Source organism: Strongylocentrotus purpuratus, unplaced genomic scaffold, assembly GCF_000002235.5.
Source record: "Strongylocentrotus purpuratus isolate Spur 01 unplaced genomic scaffold, Spur_5.0 spur5_scaffold_15, whole genome shotgun sequence".
Lineage (NCBI taxonomy): Eukaryota > Metazoa > Echinodermata > Echinoidea > Camarodonta > Strongylocentrotidae > Strongylocentrotus > Strongylocentrotus purpuratus.
This window is the reverse complement of record NW_022145600.1, coordinates 2,157,577-2,176,734: the sequence shown is the minus strand read 5'-3', so window position 1 is coordinate 2,176,734 and position 19,158 is coordinate 2,157,577. Positions and strand designations below refer to the sequence as shown.

The 19,158-nt window shown below is 38.4% G+C and overlaps 1 protein-coding gene across 1 annotated transcript in view; it reads right to left on the bottom strand.

Annotated features, from left to right (window-relative positions):
* Window positions 1-1,204: 1,204 nt before the first annotated feature.
* LOC586678 (MICOS complex subunit MIC60) overlaps window positions 1,205-19,158 on the bottom strand; it is a 32,804-nt gene continuing 14,850 nt past the window's right edge. Inside the window, exons 2-15 of the mRNA XM_030985328.1 lie at window positions 18,597-18,675; window positions 15,017-15,168; window positions 14,174-14,413; window positions 13,764-13,818; window positions 11,578-11,749; window positions 10,710-10,846; window positions 10,255-10,361; window positions 8,126-8,264; window positions 7,680-7,803; window positions 6,605-6,828; window positions 5,487-5,715; window positions 4,606-4,689; window positions 3,554-3,689; window positions 1,205-3,090 (exon numbers count right to left, since the gene is read on the bottom strand). Of these exons, the coding sequence (XP_030841188.1) occupies window positions 2,685-3,090; window positions 3,554-3,689; window positions 4,606-4,689; window positions 5,487-5,715; window positions 6,605-6,828; window positions 7,680-7,803; window positions 8,126-8,264; window positions 10,255-10,361; window positions 10,710-10,846; window positions 11,578-11,749; window positions 13,764-13,818; window positions 14,174-14,413; window positions 15,017-15,168; window positions 18,597-18,675 (2,284 nt within the window). The 3' untranslated portion in view covers window positions 1,205-2,684. The remainder of the gene's footprint in view (window positions 3,091-3,553; window positions 3,690-4,605; window positions 4,690-5,486; window positions 5,716-6,604; window positions 6,829-7,679; window positions 7,804-8,125; window positions 8,265-10,254; window positions 10,362-10,709; window positions 10,847-11,577; window positions 11,750-13,763; window positions 13,819-14,173; window positions 14,414-15,016; window positions 15,169-18,596; window positions 18,676-19,158) is intronic.

The window sequence follows — 19,158 nt, the reverse complement described above, 5'->3', positions numbered from 1 at the left end:
ACCTTGCCAGGAAGAATTGTAGAACTTTGTACTTGTTTTACTTTTTAATAGTTGTCCTGGAAAAGTTTATATTTAAAATGATTTTTATGTGAAATGCACACATTTCCATTTTTGCACAAGACATCATTACCCGATGTAGACCTGAAATCGGACGTAACCCCAACAGTATTTTCATGAATCAAATAAATTGTACTGTGATAAATCCTGAAAGATTCCAACCATAGAAGTAAGATACACTTGTGTATGAATCTCGATAGTGTACTCGGCGTGCAGTAAAGTATTAGTTTAAACTGTGAGATGATCTATTTGCATAGGGCAGTTTAAAAGCCGTTATTGTGTATCATTTGTATGTATCTTTTTAAGTTGTCAATATCCTGTCTTACATTATGCAAGACACTTTGACATTTACTGGTTTATTATCCAAATCCAAACATTCATGTGAAATGATATAAACTACATTAAGATGTTTCTAATTCACTTGAAACATGTGTGTAAATGTGATTCTAAACAAGGAAGGATATTTACAGACTCTGAGGCCCGAATTCACAAAGGAGGTTTGTCGACGCATTTTTACGCGTTTTTACAAACCAGGTTTGTAAAAAACAGGTTTTCAGTATTAAAAGTGTGATGCAGCTGTGTTTCAATGCTTGAAACTCGATTCCAATTCCACGTATGCAAAACACTGTATGCAACAATTGTGCCTTACATTTGTTTTCGTGCCATAATAAAAACATTTTTAAAACTTTTCTAAACATGTTGCTGTGTAGAATTTGTTATTCATTGTAAGGTTTCTGGAGGTGTGGTGATACTCGGTTTAATTGTTGAATCCACTCTTTGTAAGACATCTTCAATCAAGTCTTTTTTGATGCCACCTCTACCAAAAAAAATATAATAATTTGAATATATTTAAAGAAGTTACTGCAACATATCTACCCCCTAATTTTGTAGGTTTTGTTTCTGTCACCCTTAGAAGAGACAAACTAGTGCTCCTGCTCCTCTCTCTCTCTCTCCCCCCTCCCCCTTTATTCCCTTCCTCGTCACAGAAGGAAACTCTCTTGCTTTGTCTCTCAATCTCTGTACTTTGTTTCCTTCTCTGCCTTACTCAATATCATAGAAAGTACAAAATACTCCTGCTCCCCCCTCACTTATTTCCATTCTGCCTACCTAAGTGCAAAAGAAGAAGAAAAAAAAAAAACAGTTCACATATTTTGACATAATTTTTTTATTTCTCTCAGAGACAATACACATCTGGACTGCCTTACAAAAATGCTCACAGAGTTTTCGGAGCATTGTCCAATGGAGCCATTTCAATTCTATGGAATTCAAGACCATTTAGCCGTCTGCCATTCGTGTCTACATGCAGTCACACACAATGGCGTCATGGCAAAAAATATAGTTGAAAAAAACAGGTGGCTAGGACACCTTTTTAATCAAAATCAACTTAGAAGCCCACAACATTTCAATATTTTAGCATATTGCTCATGCATAAAAGCCCCTATAGTTTTCAATCCAGACCCTCAATGATGAAAGTTGGTGAAGAGCCCCGCCAAGGGAAACCAAAGCATAAAGTCATGCCCCGGTTACAACACAAAATCTTGGCCATTTTAAGTAATAATTTTTTCTTCTTCTTTCTATTCATGGCCTTGTGTTGGGTCTCTTCAGAAGTCTTGGAGACGAGTCTTCCCTAAAACCCAAGAACAAATGATGATACAACCACATTTGAATTAGTGTAGCATTCCACCATCATCTGTCGAGAGCCAGACAGAAATCCTTTAAATCAATCAAGGCCGGCCTTTTCGCTCCAAGCAGGTGATATCGTGAGCATGAATAATCAGAGTGTAAACAAATGTGAGCACAAAATCTAATGAATACCTCAGAACTGTCTTGTAAAGGCTTGTGTAGAATCTACACAATCACAATTTATAATTTCCTCTCCTTCAACTTTCAAAGAATGAAAAATATAACAAAGGACAAAGGATGATATAAATTATAAAAGAAAACAACTCCAAATCTGAATTACTGATAAAAACAAATCCTTCAAAATGAAATAATAAACACCATGCATGATATCACACATATCCAGCACAAACATTCTGAATTGCAATTACCAAATGTGAATGAGCGTTTAAAAAACTCTTTGTTTACAAAAATTAGTGCAGATCATTCTTCAGGACAGGCGTGTCTTTTTAGCAAGCTATGTACATCAAGCTATATCATAGCGATGGAGCATATCTGATTGGATCCGTTCTATTTATGCCTTACAAACACTGTACAAAGTGCAATAATTCACAAACATTCAAGGATTAGGGTGGGGGGGGGGGGGGGGCAAGTTGAAGTTATATGTATTACTACATTAACATTGCAACTGTATAAGGTTGAATGTCATTTTATGACCATTACAACCATCTTGCTTACTTTGATTATCATATTTTGGATTTACATTGTGCCTAATACATCTATGATGTCACTCGGTGCTTTACAGATATATTGATATCCCATTCACCATTGTGATATATTTGTGATGTAATATAAGTGGCTGGCATAATCCACATAATGAATGAAATTGAATTTATATTATATTTCATCTGTTCAGAGCCAGAAGGTCGCTAAATCTCTTTAAGCCCTTCTGGCCCCAAACAGACGATTCAACATGCTATCTAGATAATATGAATTTAGAATCTCTTTCACTGGAAGTGCAACCCTCCCAATCCCGAAGCAGACGCATGTGATGAGAGGACTGATGCTGCTTGACTGGTTTCCAATAGCAACCGTGCTTCTCTCAGCCAATCAGAGGCCACCTTCCTGGGCATACCCGTCAGCTGATTTGCATACCTCAAGGCTTGCTCTAGGTTGCCGTTCTCCATGTGATACGAGGCGTACGATACAAGCTTGAAGGTATCGAGGGTGGAGAGGTCGATGGCTTCTTCCGAGTTTGGTGGAAGGGGGTCGTTGAGGAGGAGGAGGGACTGGAAGTAGGAGAGGAAGTATGCAAACATGCCACTACTGGTCTCATCGATCATGGCGACTCGTTTGCAGACCCGCTGGGTTTGGTCCCATCGTTGACGTAGGGAGTCTTCAGTGAACACTCCCCTGCAAGACAAATCAAATACAATGTATAAAGCTATGTATACAACACAAACAGGCTAAATATCACACAAAATATTTTTACCATTTGAGCAGATTTCACTTTATTTTATTCTTTTTGCTCTAATGATATCAAATATGCTTCAAAACTTCTTATATTAGGGATTGTAAAGCAAGGATTGATACACTGCTGAGGCATAATTTGCAGTGTACTGTTTAGAGATCCCTCACAGAGATATATATCATCTTATGGGGATATGTGGACTATAATTCATCACTTCTTCTTCAATATCATATTGGACCTCATCGCTTTTCTCCATCCATTGCCCTTCTTTCTAAACGCCAATAGGCTGAATATCACCACTTTTTTCATGATCAAGAAATTTTATACCTCTTAATATATTTGTTTCACCTTTCGACGGACTTGTTTTCACGAATCGTTCCCTGCCAACGATACTCTATTTCATACCTTGTAAGAGCCTCCTCTGGTATCGTCTTGACAACCGTATCCACAAAGTCGTTGCTAACGGATGCTTCTTTGATTGCTTGGACCTCACTGGCTAAGGGTTTGAGCTTCTCCTCCCATGAGGATGCCTCTAGCTTACCTGTCAACAAACCAAACATCATTCTACTTATTAAGCACACAATCAACCTTTTTGTTCCTCAGCAATGATCTAATCTTAATGTATTTGACTTTTCTGTATGTGTATACTTGGGGGACTACGCCTTACAATTTTTTTGCAAACTTTTTAGTAGTTTCCATTTTTCCTTAATCACACCTTGTTGTTGTTGTTGGGTTTATTGGCGCTATCCATCGATGCCGATGATTTCCGCCAGGCTGTGTGTGAGGGCGTCTTGCTCTCTCTTCTGCAGCTCTACGTTTCTTTGATTCTGATATACCTGCCCAGTGTGTGAGATAAAGACTTACCTTGACCTATGTTATTGGCGTAGTGCAAGGTTATGGAGGATCAATCTCTGAGCTCATTTTACACTACATATTTTATTATCCTATTTAAAAAAAAATGATTGATAAATAGACAAAATTGAACCGGGCATTAAACCATTGAACCATCTGATGGTCCAGCTATTGAAGAAACTAACACATATGATAACATTATGAACACTTGCACAACAAATATTTTCATTGATTAGTTGAAAATGCTACAAAAGCAAATGTAATGTGTTCGGCATCATTGTATAGTTGAAGAGGAGACTTTAAATTCAAATAAATAAGAGAATAGGTCTTTCAGATGATGATAGATTCTTCCTTCAAATCATATCTCTTGAAAAAGAAGAAGCTACACTTTTATTTCACTGATAGCATGGAGTGTGACCCGTTAACTTCTTCATCCTGGAGGTGTCATAATTTTGCCCCTACACAAAAATACGAAAATTATACCAGATTCATGATATTGACAAAAAGTTTTGTGGGAAATCTTTTGATACACATAGAACAAATAAAAGACCACATTGAAACAAGTTTACTTTTCTCTCACTCAAAACTCTAAGAATACATCCTACCTGTAGCAATTGTTCTCTTGAGAGTTTCACAAGCTAACCAGAGTTCCTGCGCTTTCTGATTCTGTACCTCCAGTCCTGCTCTCCCTGAGAAAAATAACAATCACACTAAGTCTATAAATACCACAATGATATTCATGATAATGGGACTGTGGGAATGAAAGTGAAATCTGTGTTTTATCTAGTTCGATGGGAAACTTATCTTACTTATACTTTTGTTTAACCAACTAAATATCATGAAGGAGTTCCCATTCAATGTGTAGACAAAGAGGCGAGTTGGCTCAGTTGGTAGAGCGTCTGCATGTAGAACCAAAGATCATGGGTTCTTTCATCAAATGGATGACCAAAGCTTACATTGCATTAATGTGCCCCTCCTATGTTTCATAGCTGCAGGCTATGTTATAGTAGAAAACACTATGTCCCTCAGTAGGGATGTTAAGTACAGGCCCCATGTAGAGAGTAGTCACAACCTATGCATGTTACAAACTCACTGCACTATTTGTATCGAGTGTAAGGGGGATCCTGGTTTAAATGTCCACCTGCACACCCCAAATCAGTTATATCAGGAGGAAAGACCAAAGGGTTACAGTTATTTAGTTTGCTTTTCCCTCCCAGGGACAGGTCATGTCAAATACTTCAATAAAACTAAATAAATAATAATAATAAACAGAAAGGCCAAATTCTCAAAGGAGTTTTAAATTTAACCCATGATTTAAACCCTCAATTACATAGACCATGGGTTATGTAAATGAGGGTATATAAAACCATGGGTTAAATTTAAACCTCCTTTGTGAATTTGGGTCTATATCATTAACAACAACAATAATAATAATAAGTGTTTTTTATATTTTAAATAGTACAGAGATGTGACCCAGGATGTTTACCTTCTACTGCAGCTTCGACGCCCCTGAGTTTAGCCATAGCACCAGAGAGTTGCTTATAGTAGTTATCCCTCTCTTGATCCCTCACCAGAACGTCCTGTACGGAAAGCTGACGATCAAACTCCTGCCGCTGTTGCTGGAGTACGTCTGAGAGGTGGTCACTGTGAGCTGCAGCTTGACGTCTCAGCTGAAGCCTTAGCTCCTGTTCGGCTTCAGCCAACAAGTCTTCTTGCTGTCATTCAATTAACAATGGATGTACTTTGAAAATAGGGTTCTGATATATCGTACATGTGAAATTGCTTTTTTGTTTTTCTTCTATCATTTGTTGCAAAATGTGAGTAACATTCTAACTTCACATTTACAAACTTGTTCTATGTGCTGAAACAACAGACACTCAGTGAGAGGTTTGGTGAGACAATCAAAATATTCCTGTCATTTTAAAGTTGCTCATTGTGGGTATATAGAGGGCAGCACACTAAGCCAACGGTTATTACACTTCCGAGCGTACTAGTGTCCCTTTATGGCTCAGTGTTCGCCAAGTTGCCTACTTCACGAACGACTATATACCCCTGCATGAACATCTTTAATGTACATTTTCCATGTACAGCATTATCCAACATTAGGATAATGATGATTTACCAAATCCATCAAAAAGAAGATCTGCCCCCAACTCTGTCAGTCTCTGGATATGCCAGAAGCAGATAGAGTAAAAAGTCTATGGAGTGCAGTATAGATCATTAAGTCTTACTAGTCTCACAGTTCAGCCACTCTGTTAGGCTCAAAAAAAGAAAGATGCTGTATTGACCTTTGCGACTGACCCCAAAATCTTGAAATCTATGGTCGGCTTTCTTTTAAAGTTTTTTTTTTTTTTACCGTTTTTTTAGAAAAAATATGTATTAAAGCATTAAAAACTGTGAAATATCAGCCCAAAGAGGGAGTAAAATGGGTTTTTTTTAAGTTAAAAAAAAAAAAAAAAAATCTAAACGACCGCCCCGTGTTTTGGCACCTAAAGGGGTACAACATCTTTTTTCTTCAGGCCTTATACATGACAACTGCAAGGGTTTGTGCCTGCTCACTACACAATGACATCCTGATGAATATGGGACTTCCCCTAAACTGACCTTCCTCTGGTAGAGTACAGCCAGGTCAGCTGCCTGTCTCTCAAGCTCCACCATGACCTTTGACTTGGTGACCCCTTCATCTTCCTCTTTCTGTACCTCCATAGCAGCAGCTAATCTCTTCTGTTCCATGGCTTGTTGCTCAGCAAGCCCCTTTTGTAGCTGGTATACTCTACGATGGGCATGGGCTATCAAGGCATTCAGCTCTTCCTCTGTTAGCTTCTTACCTACATGAACCATTAACAAATAATGATGATAGTACTAACAATGAGGATGATGATGATGATGATGATGACGATGATGATGATTATGTGAGTCAGAAATTAGTATAGCACTAAATACTAAATGCACATTTCTAAGCACTTTAAATTTTCATTTCAGAGCTCAATATGAACTTGTCATTGCTCCAGTCTCTGAATTCAATTGCCATTCCTTACGCTCCACTGCGAAGCAATTCTAGTAGCCGTTCGCCTTGTAAAGTTATGCACATGCCAATAAAACATAAATAATGTTTGCATCTCACCGGGTACCCAAATTGTAAACCTGGGTGGAGAGAAACAATGTACATAAAATGCTTGTTTAAATGCTCCATGCTACACACCAAACACACAACCTTGACATCTCCAGTCAAGTGACTAGTACAGTGTTCGACTACGACAAACCAGACTACGAGAAGCGCTATCTACAGCCCTACGACATCGTCACTTTAGAGTATACCAATCATGAAGTAAGTTTGATGTGAGAGGTTCCATGTTTGTATACTGTAGTCAAACTATGAGCTCCAACAATTTCTATTACAAAGAAATATTGCATTTTATATACCGGTACACTCCCAGTGAACTGTAAAATGTCTTGCTGAATAGACTACTTAAATAGGGCATGATGGGACCCAAGTCCAACTACGGTTAAGTTTTTACCCTATTTACGTAGGTTTTTGTGTTATCCTTAATTTTATTCATACTCCTGGTCCGTTTACCAAATACCAGGTAAAGTTTATTGGGTTGATTTTATATATTCTACCTACCGGTATACACTATTTTTTTTATTGAGGTAATTGGTACTCTTTTAAAAATCTTACCCTTTTTGCCAATTTTAGCCTCTGGCATCAAGCTTTGAACTTCCTTCTTGAAGCTTTCCCTACCCTCCTGAATCAGTTCATGGTAGTTCTTCAGAATACGCGCTTCATTCTGGGCTACCACAACCTGAAAAGTAATACATAGTAGAATAGAATTATTACTTTGAGGCAGGAGTAAGTCATGTTTTTTGTACAAACCTGAGCCGGAGTCCTTTACATCAATCAGGCCCCGGAGTATTGATTCATTAACAACAAAAGTAAAGAAAAGAAAAACAAAACAAATGCTTTATTTGCCTGCTATTCCCCCTCCTCCTGAAGTGAAAGCCTGAACTGCTACATGTTTTAGACTATATGCTACATGACTGTGGCAGTCCCCTGCATGTTACAGTGGTAAACCAGAGATTAAAATATCAGTACAATAGAAAACATTTGGTATATATTCCTCTTACCTCTGCGGTGGCAAACTCCAGGTCATAGACCATCTGATTCAGATTAGCCTGAGCTCCTATGAGATTAGAGCTTTGTCCTGCCGAGGTCTTGGTCCGGTTGGCTTCTTCTAGGACTGCCTTCAGTTTGGCCAATGCTTCTCTGAAGGACACAACAAGAATAATTAGTTTTTTTTTTAGCTTGACACTGAATATATAAGTGACAGACCTAGAAATAAAATACAGATTGCCATTTGTTTTGCAATCAAAACACTTACATTCTTCATTTGGGCTGAGATTAGGTCACAAAGGGTATAGTGACCCTGTCGCATAATTCATACATGCCAACATTTGAAAATCAGAAATCTGTACACTATGTGCGCGAAGCGCACATCACGAGCGCGAAGTCCTTTTAGCCGGGGTCCAGGGCCCGCTTTAGGGCCCTGGAAGCTCTGGGTTCCAGATGCTCTCTGGTGCAATCTGAGCCTATTTTAGGGACCATTTCCCCTAAAATTCAACCCAAGTTTATGGGTAATTTTTGTGTCATAGAGGGGTCTACTAGGTCTAGGCAAATTCATGCAAAAAAATATATTCAAGAAATTGACTTGAAAACACATCAGACAATTAGTCTGAACCGAGTCAGGAGCAAATTTGAAGAAATTATATTTTTAAATGTTGTAAAACCAAAGATATAAGAAGAAAACTGACCAAGTATCTGTACTAAAAATCGTACATGTAAAATTGGTCGTAGACATTCGACAGCTGAAAATGACGCGCACGGTTGTGGTACGTGCGTTCTCGAATCCAAAATCGTATCTCACACACACACTCTCGCCATACCGCGAATGGTCCGTCGTGGGGAGCTAGCCGCCCGAGAGTTTGCCAGCGATACCAACGCACCCTCGGAGCTCCGCAGCGCACAATTTTAGCGGAACTCGAAAGGTTCGAGGTGGGAAGGTGGCGGGCTAGCTTTTTGCCATCGTTCCTTGTATTCCTGTTTGTACTTCTGAATTCGTCTTGCTGCTGTTTCGCTCATTTTGACAGATTTTCTTCCGAGACAAATCACAAATCACAAAATATACGGTACCTCGAAACACGTACTTTGCATGGGGACCCTATGCATATACGGTGCGCTAGCCGCGATAGCCAATGCATGCATGCTGCGCTGATATGCGTGCAAACGTATAGAAATTATACTTACGAGATTTGCCAGCGCAAGTATTTACGTACGGAAATGTTACGTACGGAAACACATATCAGAGTGCACGTGGCGCGCAGCAACACGCTACCACTGTACGTACATATCAGTGCACGCTGCACGCACCTTGCGCAATGCAATCCGTTCAGCACTCGATCGGATCAATGCTATGTATGGAAAGCCAAATTCCCCAAAATCGGAACGTTCCGTTTTTTAGGGCTATAAAAACTTCAAAAACGGAACAGTTCCGTTAAAATCGGAACGGTTGGCATGTCTGCATAATTGATAAAAGCTGCAGAAAATGTGCCTACATCTAGGGACAGGGGAAGAAAATTCTTGGTTTATGATTATCAAACCTACATTAATACATCATCTGTTCAACCTGTAGGGGTGTGATGGTCTAGACTTTATTGGATAAGTAACAAATTCTGGATCACACAGTACTGGATTTGAATCCTTGCTTTGCAATCAAAGTCCATTAGAAAGGCCTATATCTACATTTATCACACTCAACCCAAATGAAGTAAATGAGTAATGGTAGGAATAATTCCTGGAAATGTGTTGTGTGCTTATAACAGTCGTTGGAACGAAAGCTTTGTAGTCATCTCAAAAGCTCTTTGAAAGTTCATAATGATGTTTGGTGCATATCATAAGGGCAATGTGTGCCATATACAAATACTTTAGGAGGCGTGATGGCTCGGCGATGGAGCAGTGGTCTCGTTTCCGGTGGGTCCCAGGTTTGAAACCAAGTCGATGGGCTAGTGCCCTTTGGTGAGGCATTAATCCTCATTACCAAGTCCCTTGGTGAGGACTTAAAGCCATTGGTCCCCTGGTTGCTTACTGACAAGCATACACATGCTTTCATAGCAGTCATGTATTAACAAACAAACTTACACATAGAACAACATTCTAACCATTCCATTTAACTTTGTGAAGATGGTCCTTTGTTACTGACCTTGCAGCTGCTTCTCCTTTACTAGCTTGTGTCACTGCCTTCAGTTTGTTTTCTGCTGCTACTACCACCTCATCCCACTGCTTCTTTTTCAATTCACCATTCTCCTCCTGGACATCAGCAAAAAATATTGATACATGCACAATGTTAGAGTAACTGAATTGCAGTCACAATCTATAACTAATTCAGCCAAGTGAAAAAGTTATCTAAACTGTCCACAGTAAAAAAAAGAATGAATAAAGTGCATAATAAATAGAGACATGTAGTTTCCACAAAGAATGACATTTTGAGAGCAGAGGCACTGGCAGGATGTATCATATAATTAGAAATGATAATTTAGAAACCCAATCGAACCATATTACATGATCATATTTGAAGTTTTATATCTAAAGGCATTGCAATGTTTTTCGAAATGGGCTCATGGTTGGATCATGAAATGTTTGGTAGACCATACTGACCTCGAGATCACCCATAGCAAGCTTGAGTTTATCTGTATGTTGTTTAGTAGCTTCTACCGCTTCTTTCTTTGATCCCATGGCAATCCTTGTGGCTTCTACGCTGTCTGATACACAGCTCTCTACAATGGCTTCATATGCTGCGGGAGGAAATAATGAGACATTGCTCAGTTTGGTTGTTATTAGCTTCTTTATTTACTTGCATTGGACTTTCATATTCGATCATGATTCTTTTCATCATAACCATCATTAGTCTGAATTACAAAATGATAGTTTATTTTTTTCTCATAATATTTAAATTAATGCTTAGAAAGTTTGACATCTTATTGAGCTATCAATCAAACAAAAACCTGACCATTGGCAGATTTCAAAAAGATGAGGGCACCTCCCCCCCCCCCCCCCCCCCCCCCGATTTCAACTATATCAGGCTAATTTTAGAAACACAAAGATGTTTTTGTCGGGAAGGAGGGGAGGGGGATGCTTGCTTGACATACATTTGGGCTATTAAGCCCCCACCCTCCTTTCACAATCCAGGGGAGTGTTTCACAAAGATCCTAAGTTGAACTTATCTTTAAATTGGAATTAACAGTTATGGAAGCCGTTAGCATCTATAAAAAATATTTTGTAAAAGTTATTTCAAAAGGCATAACCTTTTGAAACAAATCATTCATATTTGTTTATTATCAAAGAGATTTCATGTTCTCGATGTGGAATTGATAAAAAGTCTGAAATACTTGAAGTTTCGCTTTTTAATATATTTAATTTTAAAACTACAAATGGCTCTCCATAATTTTTAAGTCCTACTTGGAGTTAAGTTCACCTTAAGATCTTTGTGAAACACCCCCCAGGACGACTAATGAATCAAACTAACCTGCAAGACTAGCGGCTTCGTCAATCTCTTGTTCTAGAAGCTTCTCATGTAGCTCCTGGCTCCTTCTAGCCTCCTCCTCTTTCTTGAGAGTAGCCTCCAGCTCAAGGGAAGCCTTGGGAGCAACACGAGCTTTAGGCTGTACTGCTGGCTCTCTTGTGGCTTGCACAGATGGCTGAGAGAGAGACAAATATAAAGATTATGATATAAATAAAAGATAACATTTGCAAGGCGCCTATTTCTACTTGATTGAAATGTTCAAGGTGCACTAGTGCAAAAGATGAAACAAAATATATAAACAAACATCCAATTGAGTAGGATACAACATATGAAAGAGTAAAAGAAGAAGAACAAGTACAATTAATCATAAGCCAAATCAAACGGATATAACTTTAGATTGTTTTTTAACATTTCGACTGATCGGCTATTTTTAATCTCTTGAAAATTTGGTAGCTAGCTACACATGTAGTGTTTTATGAATACATCAAATTGCTCCAACGATCAAAAGAAACGGTAATATAGAACTCGCATATTTCATAAATTACATTTTTATATTCTCCCTTTTAATTGATGTCTGCAGAATATGGACATACATGTACAGGGCTCGAAATTAGCGGTTGCCCGGGTGCCATTGACCACCTAAAACGCCACCGGGCAACCTAAAAGTCCCGTCTTGGCTGCCCGGCTGGCAACCAACAAAATAAATGTCAAAAAAAGGAAATGATCTCAAATAGCCCCGGCCCCCGTAACGATTACGAGCGGCCGCTCTCTACTAGCTTTGTATTCATTGTGTGCATTTCTTGGTCGGCACGCACACGCGCGCTGAATCTCCGTCTAAAATTGTATACACAAATTCGGTCATAAAAAACTTGATTCACCTGGCTTACCATGTCGCACGCACGTGTACGCGAAAACACGTACATTTTCGCGGTTGCGAGACGGAGCGCAGGGATCGAGTTTTTTGCGGTCGATTTTGTTTCGATAGATCATATTAGCTGAACCTAGACCATTTGCTAAAAAAGATCGCCAAACTGCAATCAATTTCCATCATGATTGCCGCTATTGTATATAGTTTTCGTGAATAGAGGTATGAAATCAAAGCTTATTTTGTGATTATTCTCGCCATGATATTCATTTTTCAAATAAGTTTTCACAAGAAAATCGGAGAAAATGATCGTGACTGACAGTTCAGTTGCACAGTGCAGTGTCACTGCAGCTGCTGTGTGAGCTGAGCTGAGCTGAGCTAGAGTCGAAGAGACTTGACAACACTTTGAAATTGCTATCTGTTTGCATCATTATTGCCGTGATTTCAAAGTAGGTTCGTGAATCGAGGTATGAAACCTGAGCTTAGAACTAGTAAAAGTGTTACTTATGTCTTAGTTTTTAAACGACTGTCTGATTTTCTTGTGAAAATTTTACTTTGAAAAAAATAATTATCGAAATTCAGTAGAAGATCTGAACATGGTCATGGCCAGAATAATCACAATCTATTATGTTACAGTCAAATGCATTAAAACTTAGGTTTTTAACTAGATAAATGCTTTCTTTTTGAATGGGTAATTATGACGCAGGAAGCCCGAATTAAACCTTAGCATACAAAAAAAAATCTCAACAAACTATCCTTTTATGAATTAATGAAAAAGTAGCCCCAGAAAAAAGAGCCCTCGAAATGAAAAAAAAGCTCTCGGAAGTTGAAAAAGTAGCCCCCCAAAAATGTCCCCAAAACCTGAAATGGAGCCCCTGAAATGAAAAACTTAATTTTTTCCCTGACTGTTGTACCGGGCACTGAGTTAATTATGATTTTTTTATAGACCCTCTAGTTTAAATATTTTAATTCAAGATTTCAAGTAGCGCCCCTTATAACAAAAAAAAGTGCCATGGTAACCATGATTTTGTTGTCCAAATTACCATCCACCATGGTTACCATAGTATCAAACGATAAATATAGGGTCATCAAACAATGTATTTTATTGTTTGGTACCATGATTACCATGGTTACCATGGAGGATGGTAATTTCGATGGCGCGACAATTGCGACAGACCCGATGGCAGATTTATGCATTACACAAACCCCTTTAAACATATTCACTGTGACCACCTAAACTGCCATTTGGCAACCTAAAAAACTGTATAGGATGCCCGGCTGGCAACCAAGAAAAAAAGTTAAGTGAGAGCCCTGATGTACTTACTGATTGTGAAATTACTGCATGTGTCTCACCGGTTGGAGTAACAGTATTTGGTGAGCTACAAAGATAAAATAATTGTTTTCATGCCAAATTGGGAAATGAATCAGACCATCATGAAATAGACATGATACACTACATCATTTCATTAAAGTGTAAATATAAGAAGCACAAGTATTTAGTTTAGTATTTATAAATCATAGAAATCAATGCCGTACAAGAAATCATGTAAAATGAACAAGAAACCATTTACAAGATATGTGAGTGAGAAGCAAATGGAAGGGTAGGAATAAAAAAAAGATGGGGGAAGGAGAAGAAAACAAAGTAGTAAAAATCAGAGGAAAAAATACAGGTGAAAAGCACTGAGGAATAAATTGACTAATGAACCGGTTACCTAGGCTTTGACAGAGACGTACCTGATTGGTATTAACGGTTTCTTCCCTCCACCAAGAGACATAGAATCTGCTTTGGACTTCTTGGTGTCTCCTGCCGCATCCTCGTCTAAGAAATAAGGGAAGACATCTAGGAGCATGGGCCAGTTGCCTTCTACCTGCTTCCTGAACTCAGGGTTAGCTTTAGCGTAGGCTAATGTACCCACGGTTGCTCCTACTCCTACCAACAAACCACCCATGATGACCTTCCCTGCACTACCAGACCTTCACAAAAAACAAAACAGATAAACAAATACACAATTACAAAAGAAAAATGAAAAAAAGGAGAAAAAAAAAAATCATTATTTTAACTTAATTTTATGTTGTGTACAACAATTGGAAAAAAAATTTCTCTAATCATGACTATCATTAGTAAACAAATAATTTTTGTTATCACATACAATATACATGGGATTGAATACCCAAAACACACAATACTTTGGTTTTCAAATTTCTCAGAGAAATAGGGTAAGGGTAAAACAGACTGTGTGTGGTTCTGTTTTTACTCCCATGTTTTTGCCTTGTTTATTTTTGAACTACGGGTACGTGTTCATGTTGAAAACATCAAAGGGATAGCCATCTTCAAGTTAAGTGTGTATTTGACTTTAAAGAATGTTCTGCATGGCAAAAATTGCCATCTTCACTCTACAACTGCTAGAAAAAGGGAGCATTTTAAGTAATACATGTATAATGTATGAAGATGTGTAAGCCAACTCTTCACAGAAAAAAATTCTACAAATCTAATTTCCTACATTTGTAGGCATGAGCCTTGTATTATTCCAACATAATTCTGGATTGTATGCATGGAGTATGGTTAGACAAACTTACTTCTTTTGAACACGAGGAGGAGGAGGAGGAGGTGGTGGGGGAGGCGGCGCTGATTTTGGAGCTTCAGGAGGGGTTGAGCTCGGCTTGGAGCAATAACTGCATTTTCCTCCAGCCTTATGGCTCACTGGATTAGGTGTCCGACAAGTACATGCCTAGCAGAAACAAAAGATAACAAAATAAACATTTTTTTACCATACCAACACATAGATTCAGCCATTTTAAAGGGTTTATTTATTATGACCCATGTTACCGGGAAGCAGAGAGTTGCTTGGAGGTCAACTAGGGTGCACACTTTTTTTAATTTTTCGATCTGACTACTAGTAGACCTAGTTATTGTACCAATTAGTAATTTTGAAAATTTCAAGTGTAAAAAGTCTTGCTCGTTTTTAATTCCGTTGATGTCTGCATGTGTTTGTAAACATGCCGTGAGTAAATGTTCGTAATCGACACATGTCTTTGGCCGTAATGTGTGCTCAACGATGGGGACTCATGCTGCTGCTAAATTACTGCATGAGAAATGGCAAGACAGCTAGCATTGACAATACAAGTCAATAGTTATAAGTTAAGCACAATCGCATAATACGTAAACAATGAACATGATGAACGATTACACCATGTACACAGGCATGCACGCTGAGCTAGGTTGTACAACAAAATGACACAGCACATGGCGCCTGCTATTTCTCCGAACCAGATGCAGAAATTAGCCTGGAAAGGTCCGATATGTACAGATAGAGTAAAGGAGCCGGTTTTCGGCCACTTAAGACAAAATCCATTTTTTGGACCCTTTACTTCCTATTTATTATCATTTTTTGTTCAAATCATGAAGCAAATATTATTATTATTTAAACAAAATAAGAATCCCAGAATAAAAGCACGAATTGCCATGACAATATTCATTTCAATTTTCACTGTTTCGGAGTCAGTTTTCGGCCGCATGTACAAAGTCAATAGGAAGCGCGCGCACGCGCCGTGCGTTTCCGCGCTGATCTATAGCACTAGCGGGCAGAGCAGATATCCCACGCCGGAGCTCCCCGGAGCTCGCCAGGCCGAAAACTAGTTCTGCGGTGATCGGATATTGGAATCTGAATTAGACAGAGATATCGTGTGTGCGTTGCGGTGTGCGGCTGCATTGATTTAATACATGCGATGAGATACTTTTGAGCTTGCGACTAGCACAAAATCGGGCTCCAAATCTGAAAAATACTTGAAATAAAGCTCATTTTGTGGTACCCATATTTCTTACAGACACGCGTAAGATACTTGATTTTTCAGATTCGGGTAGCGGGACCGCCGATTACATCGCTAAAATGTGATATTTTAGGATATATTTTTCATTGCAAATGTGGTTCTTCAGTGACACTGGCATGGTATGGTATGTGTGGGATATGTGTTATGCTATTATGCAATGTATTTTAGAGGGATTTTACCTTGCATCCAACCAATCGGCCGAAAACTGGAGCTGGCCGATTACTAGACAGCAATAACCATCTGATTTGGGTCATTTCTTTAATAAAACTGACATTTGTTGTCATTCCCCAATACAGATGGCAACCCAGAGATCTCGTACCGTGGGGATGGCTATGTTACTATATGTACATATTTTCGTCCACGACATTTTCTCCCCGATTTTCTTTATTTAGATCTAATTTCCTGATTTCTAAATCAGATTTAAATTAGGTCGGTATGTCATTTGTCCTAATAATTACAGTTATCAAAATTTGATAACTCAATATTAAATGGATAATTTACGGACTTACTTATATGAATTATCCAATTTGTATCTCCGAACGTTCATGCACTCGGAACATAGGGCTATATGACCCGGCGGCCAAAATATTTCCGGGTCAACCTACCAAAACATAGCCAAATGGCCAATCAGAGCACTCGTTTCGTGGGAGTTCATTGGTCAAGCTGGGCTTACTCGTACGTAGCTACGGTAGCTATTGGACGTTCGAAAAGAAAAAATGAATATTCATCAACTAACACCAAGACGGATAATGTTGACGACGAGACTTTCTCGGATTAATCATTAATTTAGGATCTAAATGAGCAAGCTATCGTAAGTCAAATAAGCTATATATATGTTATTTTTAATTTGTGTTATAATTGCAGCAGTTATGAGGATGTAAAGAGTGAAAATCTCATTGTAGGTATGTGACTAAAAAAATAAAAATTGTGGGATTACATTGTATCTTATATCATTGGAAAGGGCTTGAAAAAAAATTTAAAATGGTATATAAACCATAGCTCTAGGACAAATATTTAGCGAGTTATGATTTTTTTTAAGATTAAAAATCTGATTTAATTATCGCCATTGTTTTACCATTGAGACCTCTCAAAATCTGTGACCGACCATGACCAATATAAAGGATGGTCTTTATTATTATTCATTTTTGTAGATAAAACCTTAAGGAAAGAACATGTGATAGGGGAAGAAAACCAATATTGTATTATTTGATGTATTATAGACCCTTCTATAATTAATTAGTAATTAGCAATTAGCAAATTAATTAGCTAATTAGTCATTAATGAACTCACTGCCACAAAAATACAGACAAATTTCCGTAATTTCCTGACAATCAATTTTGAGGAAGCAAAAAAACAATGATTGTATGTTCCGATTTGATTTATATTCATCAAGTAACGAGAAAAATGTATAAATAAACGAATTAAATTAGTTTTAGAACTATTAAAACTTATCTTCAGCGAAGATTACGATGACTAAAGATGACATTGAACTTTGACTTGAACAAAAATGCACTTTCACATGTCCGTTTCTAAAAATTCGAAGTCGAGGCGAAAGGAAATTTTTCCAATGACGTCATCAGACAAGCAAGCCAAATCTGGCGAGAAACCGCCGTTTCCACACGCAATCAAAGAGGAACCCTGCAGAGTAACTCGTATTGGGCGTGAAACCGCTGCCGGGCACGCTGAAACCAAGCCAATGTGCGCGATAGTCACATACCTACTCATTGCATATCTCATTCATCGCGGTCCGGTCGAACCGAACCATTTGTTCCGTACAGTGCCTCACAGAAAGAGGTCCCCAGACTTCAGTCTCTGTAATCGGAGGTCTAGTGGAGCCAGACATAGTCTCAGTGGAACAACCGACGATTAGAGAGACTGAAGCTTTCGGTCTAGCCGATTACGGGCTAGAATCTAGTCTACGTGTGTTTCAAAAGACAAAACAGCTTTGCGTTTATCATCTCTCAAAAACGTGATTCTGGCATGGCTCATTCTCAAATTCATTTTTGTCGGCGTTTCAAAATAGTCTACCCATATTAATCCATATCCATGATAATGATATCTAAGTAGGGAGGCCAATACCAATGGGAGCGTGTAAACTCCCTGCACTGTACAGCGCTCAATGCGCAAAGTTCTACGTGCAGAGACTGCACTGGCGATCGGTTGACTTCCAATTGCATGAAAAATCAGATGGCTCTTTACATTATTTTAAACTTATGGGACTACACAAATGGAAGAACGTACATCCAAAAGATAATTCATGCCTTTCCTAATCAATACTAAAGTAGCAATTGTGAAACTTGATTATTTATTCTGATCAAAATATACTTACTCGTATTGTTCTCGAAATATTCCCTGATAACCGCCACATTTTTCCTTGATATAGAAGTGAAATTGTAGACTTCCCTTGGCCTGGCAAACGGTAGGCAATCTTTTGGAACCTGTAGAGGTTTGCGCACGTCACTACGTAAAGGAAATGTTGACGCCCCCTAATGAATATGCATTATGCTTGTGCCGACACGGCGTGTGTACTGTCCGTACACGCTGTGCATGCATAGACTATGGCTATGTTGACAGCACATCTGCACTACCGATTCAAGCAAGAGAATATATATATTTCACTACACTTGTATTGTTTTGAATACATTAATTGCATCTATACTTGCATCAATTAAGTTAGTGCATTTCTAAATTTGTATTGTACTGTTGTGACTTCATACTTGCATCAATATAAGTTATTGCATCTAACCTGTTCCAAACTGCATTTTGCGTGTCCCAAATTTATATCTTTGTCATGGGTGCATTGTTTGCATCAATCAAGTTATTGCATTGTACATGTTCCAAGCTGCATTCTACGTGTACCAAAATGTCTATCTTTTGGTAATTGTGTTGTT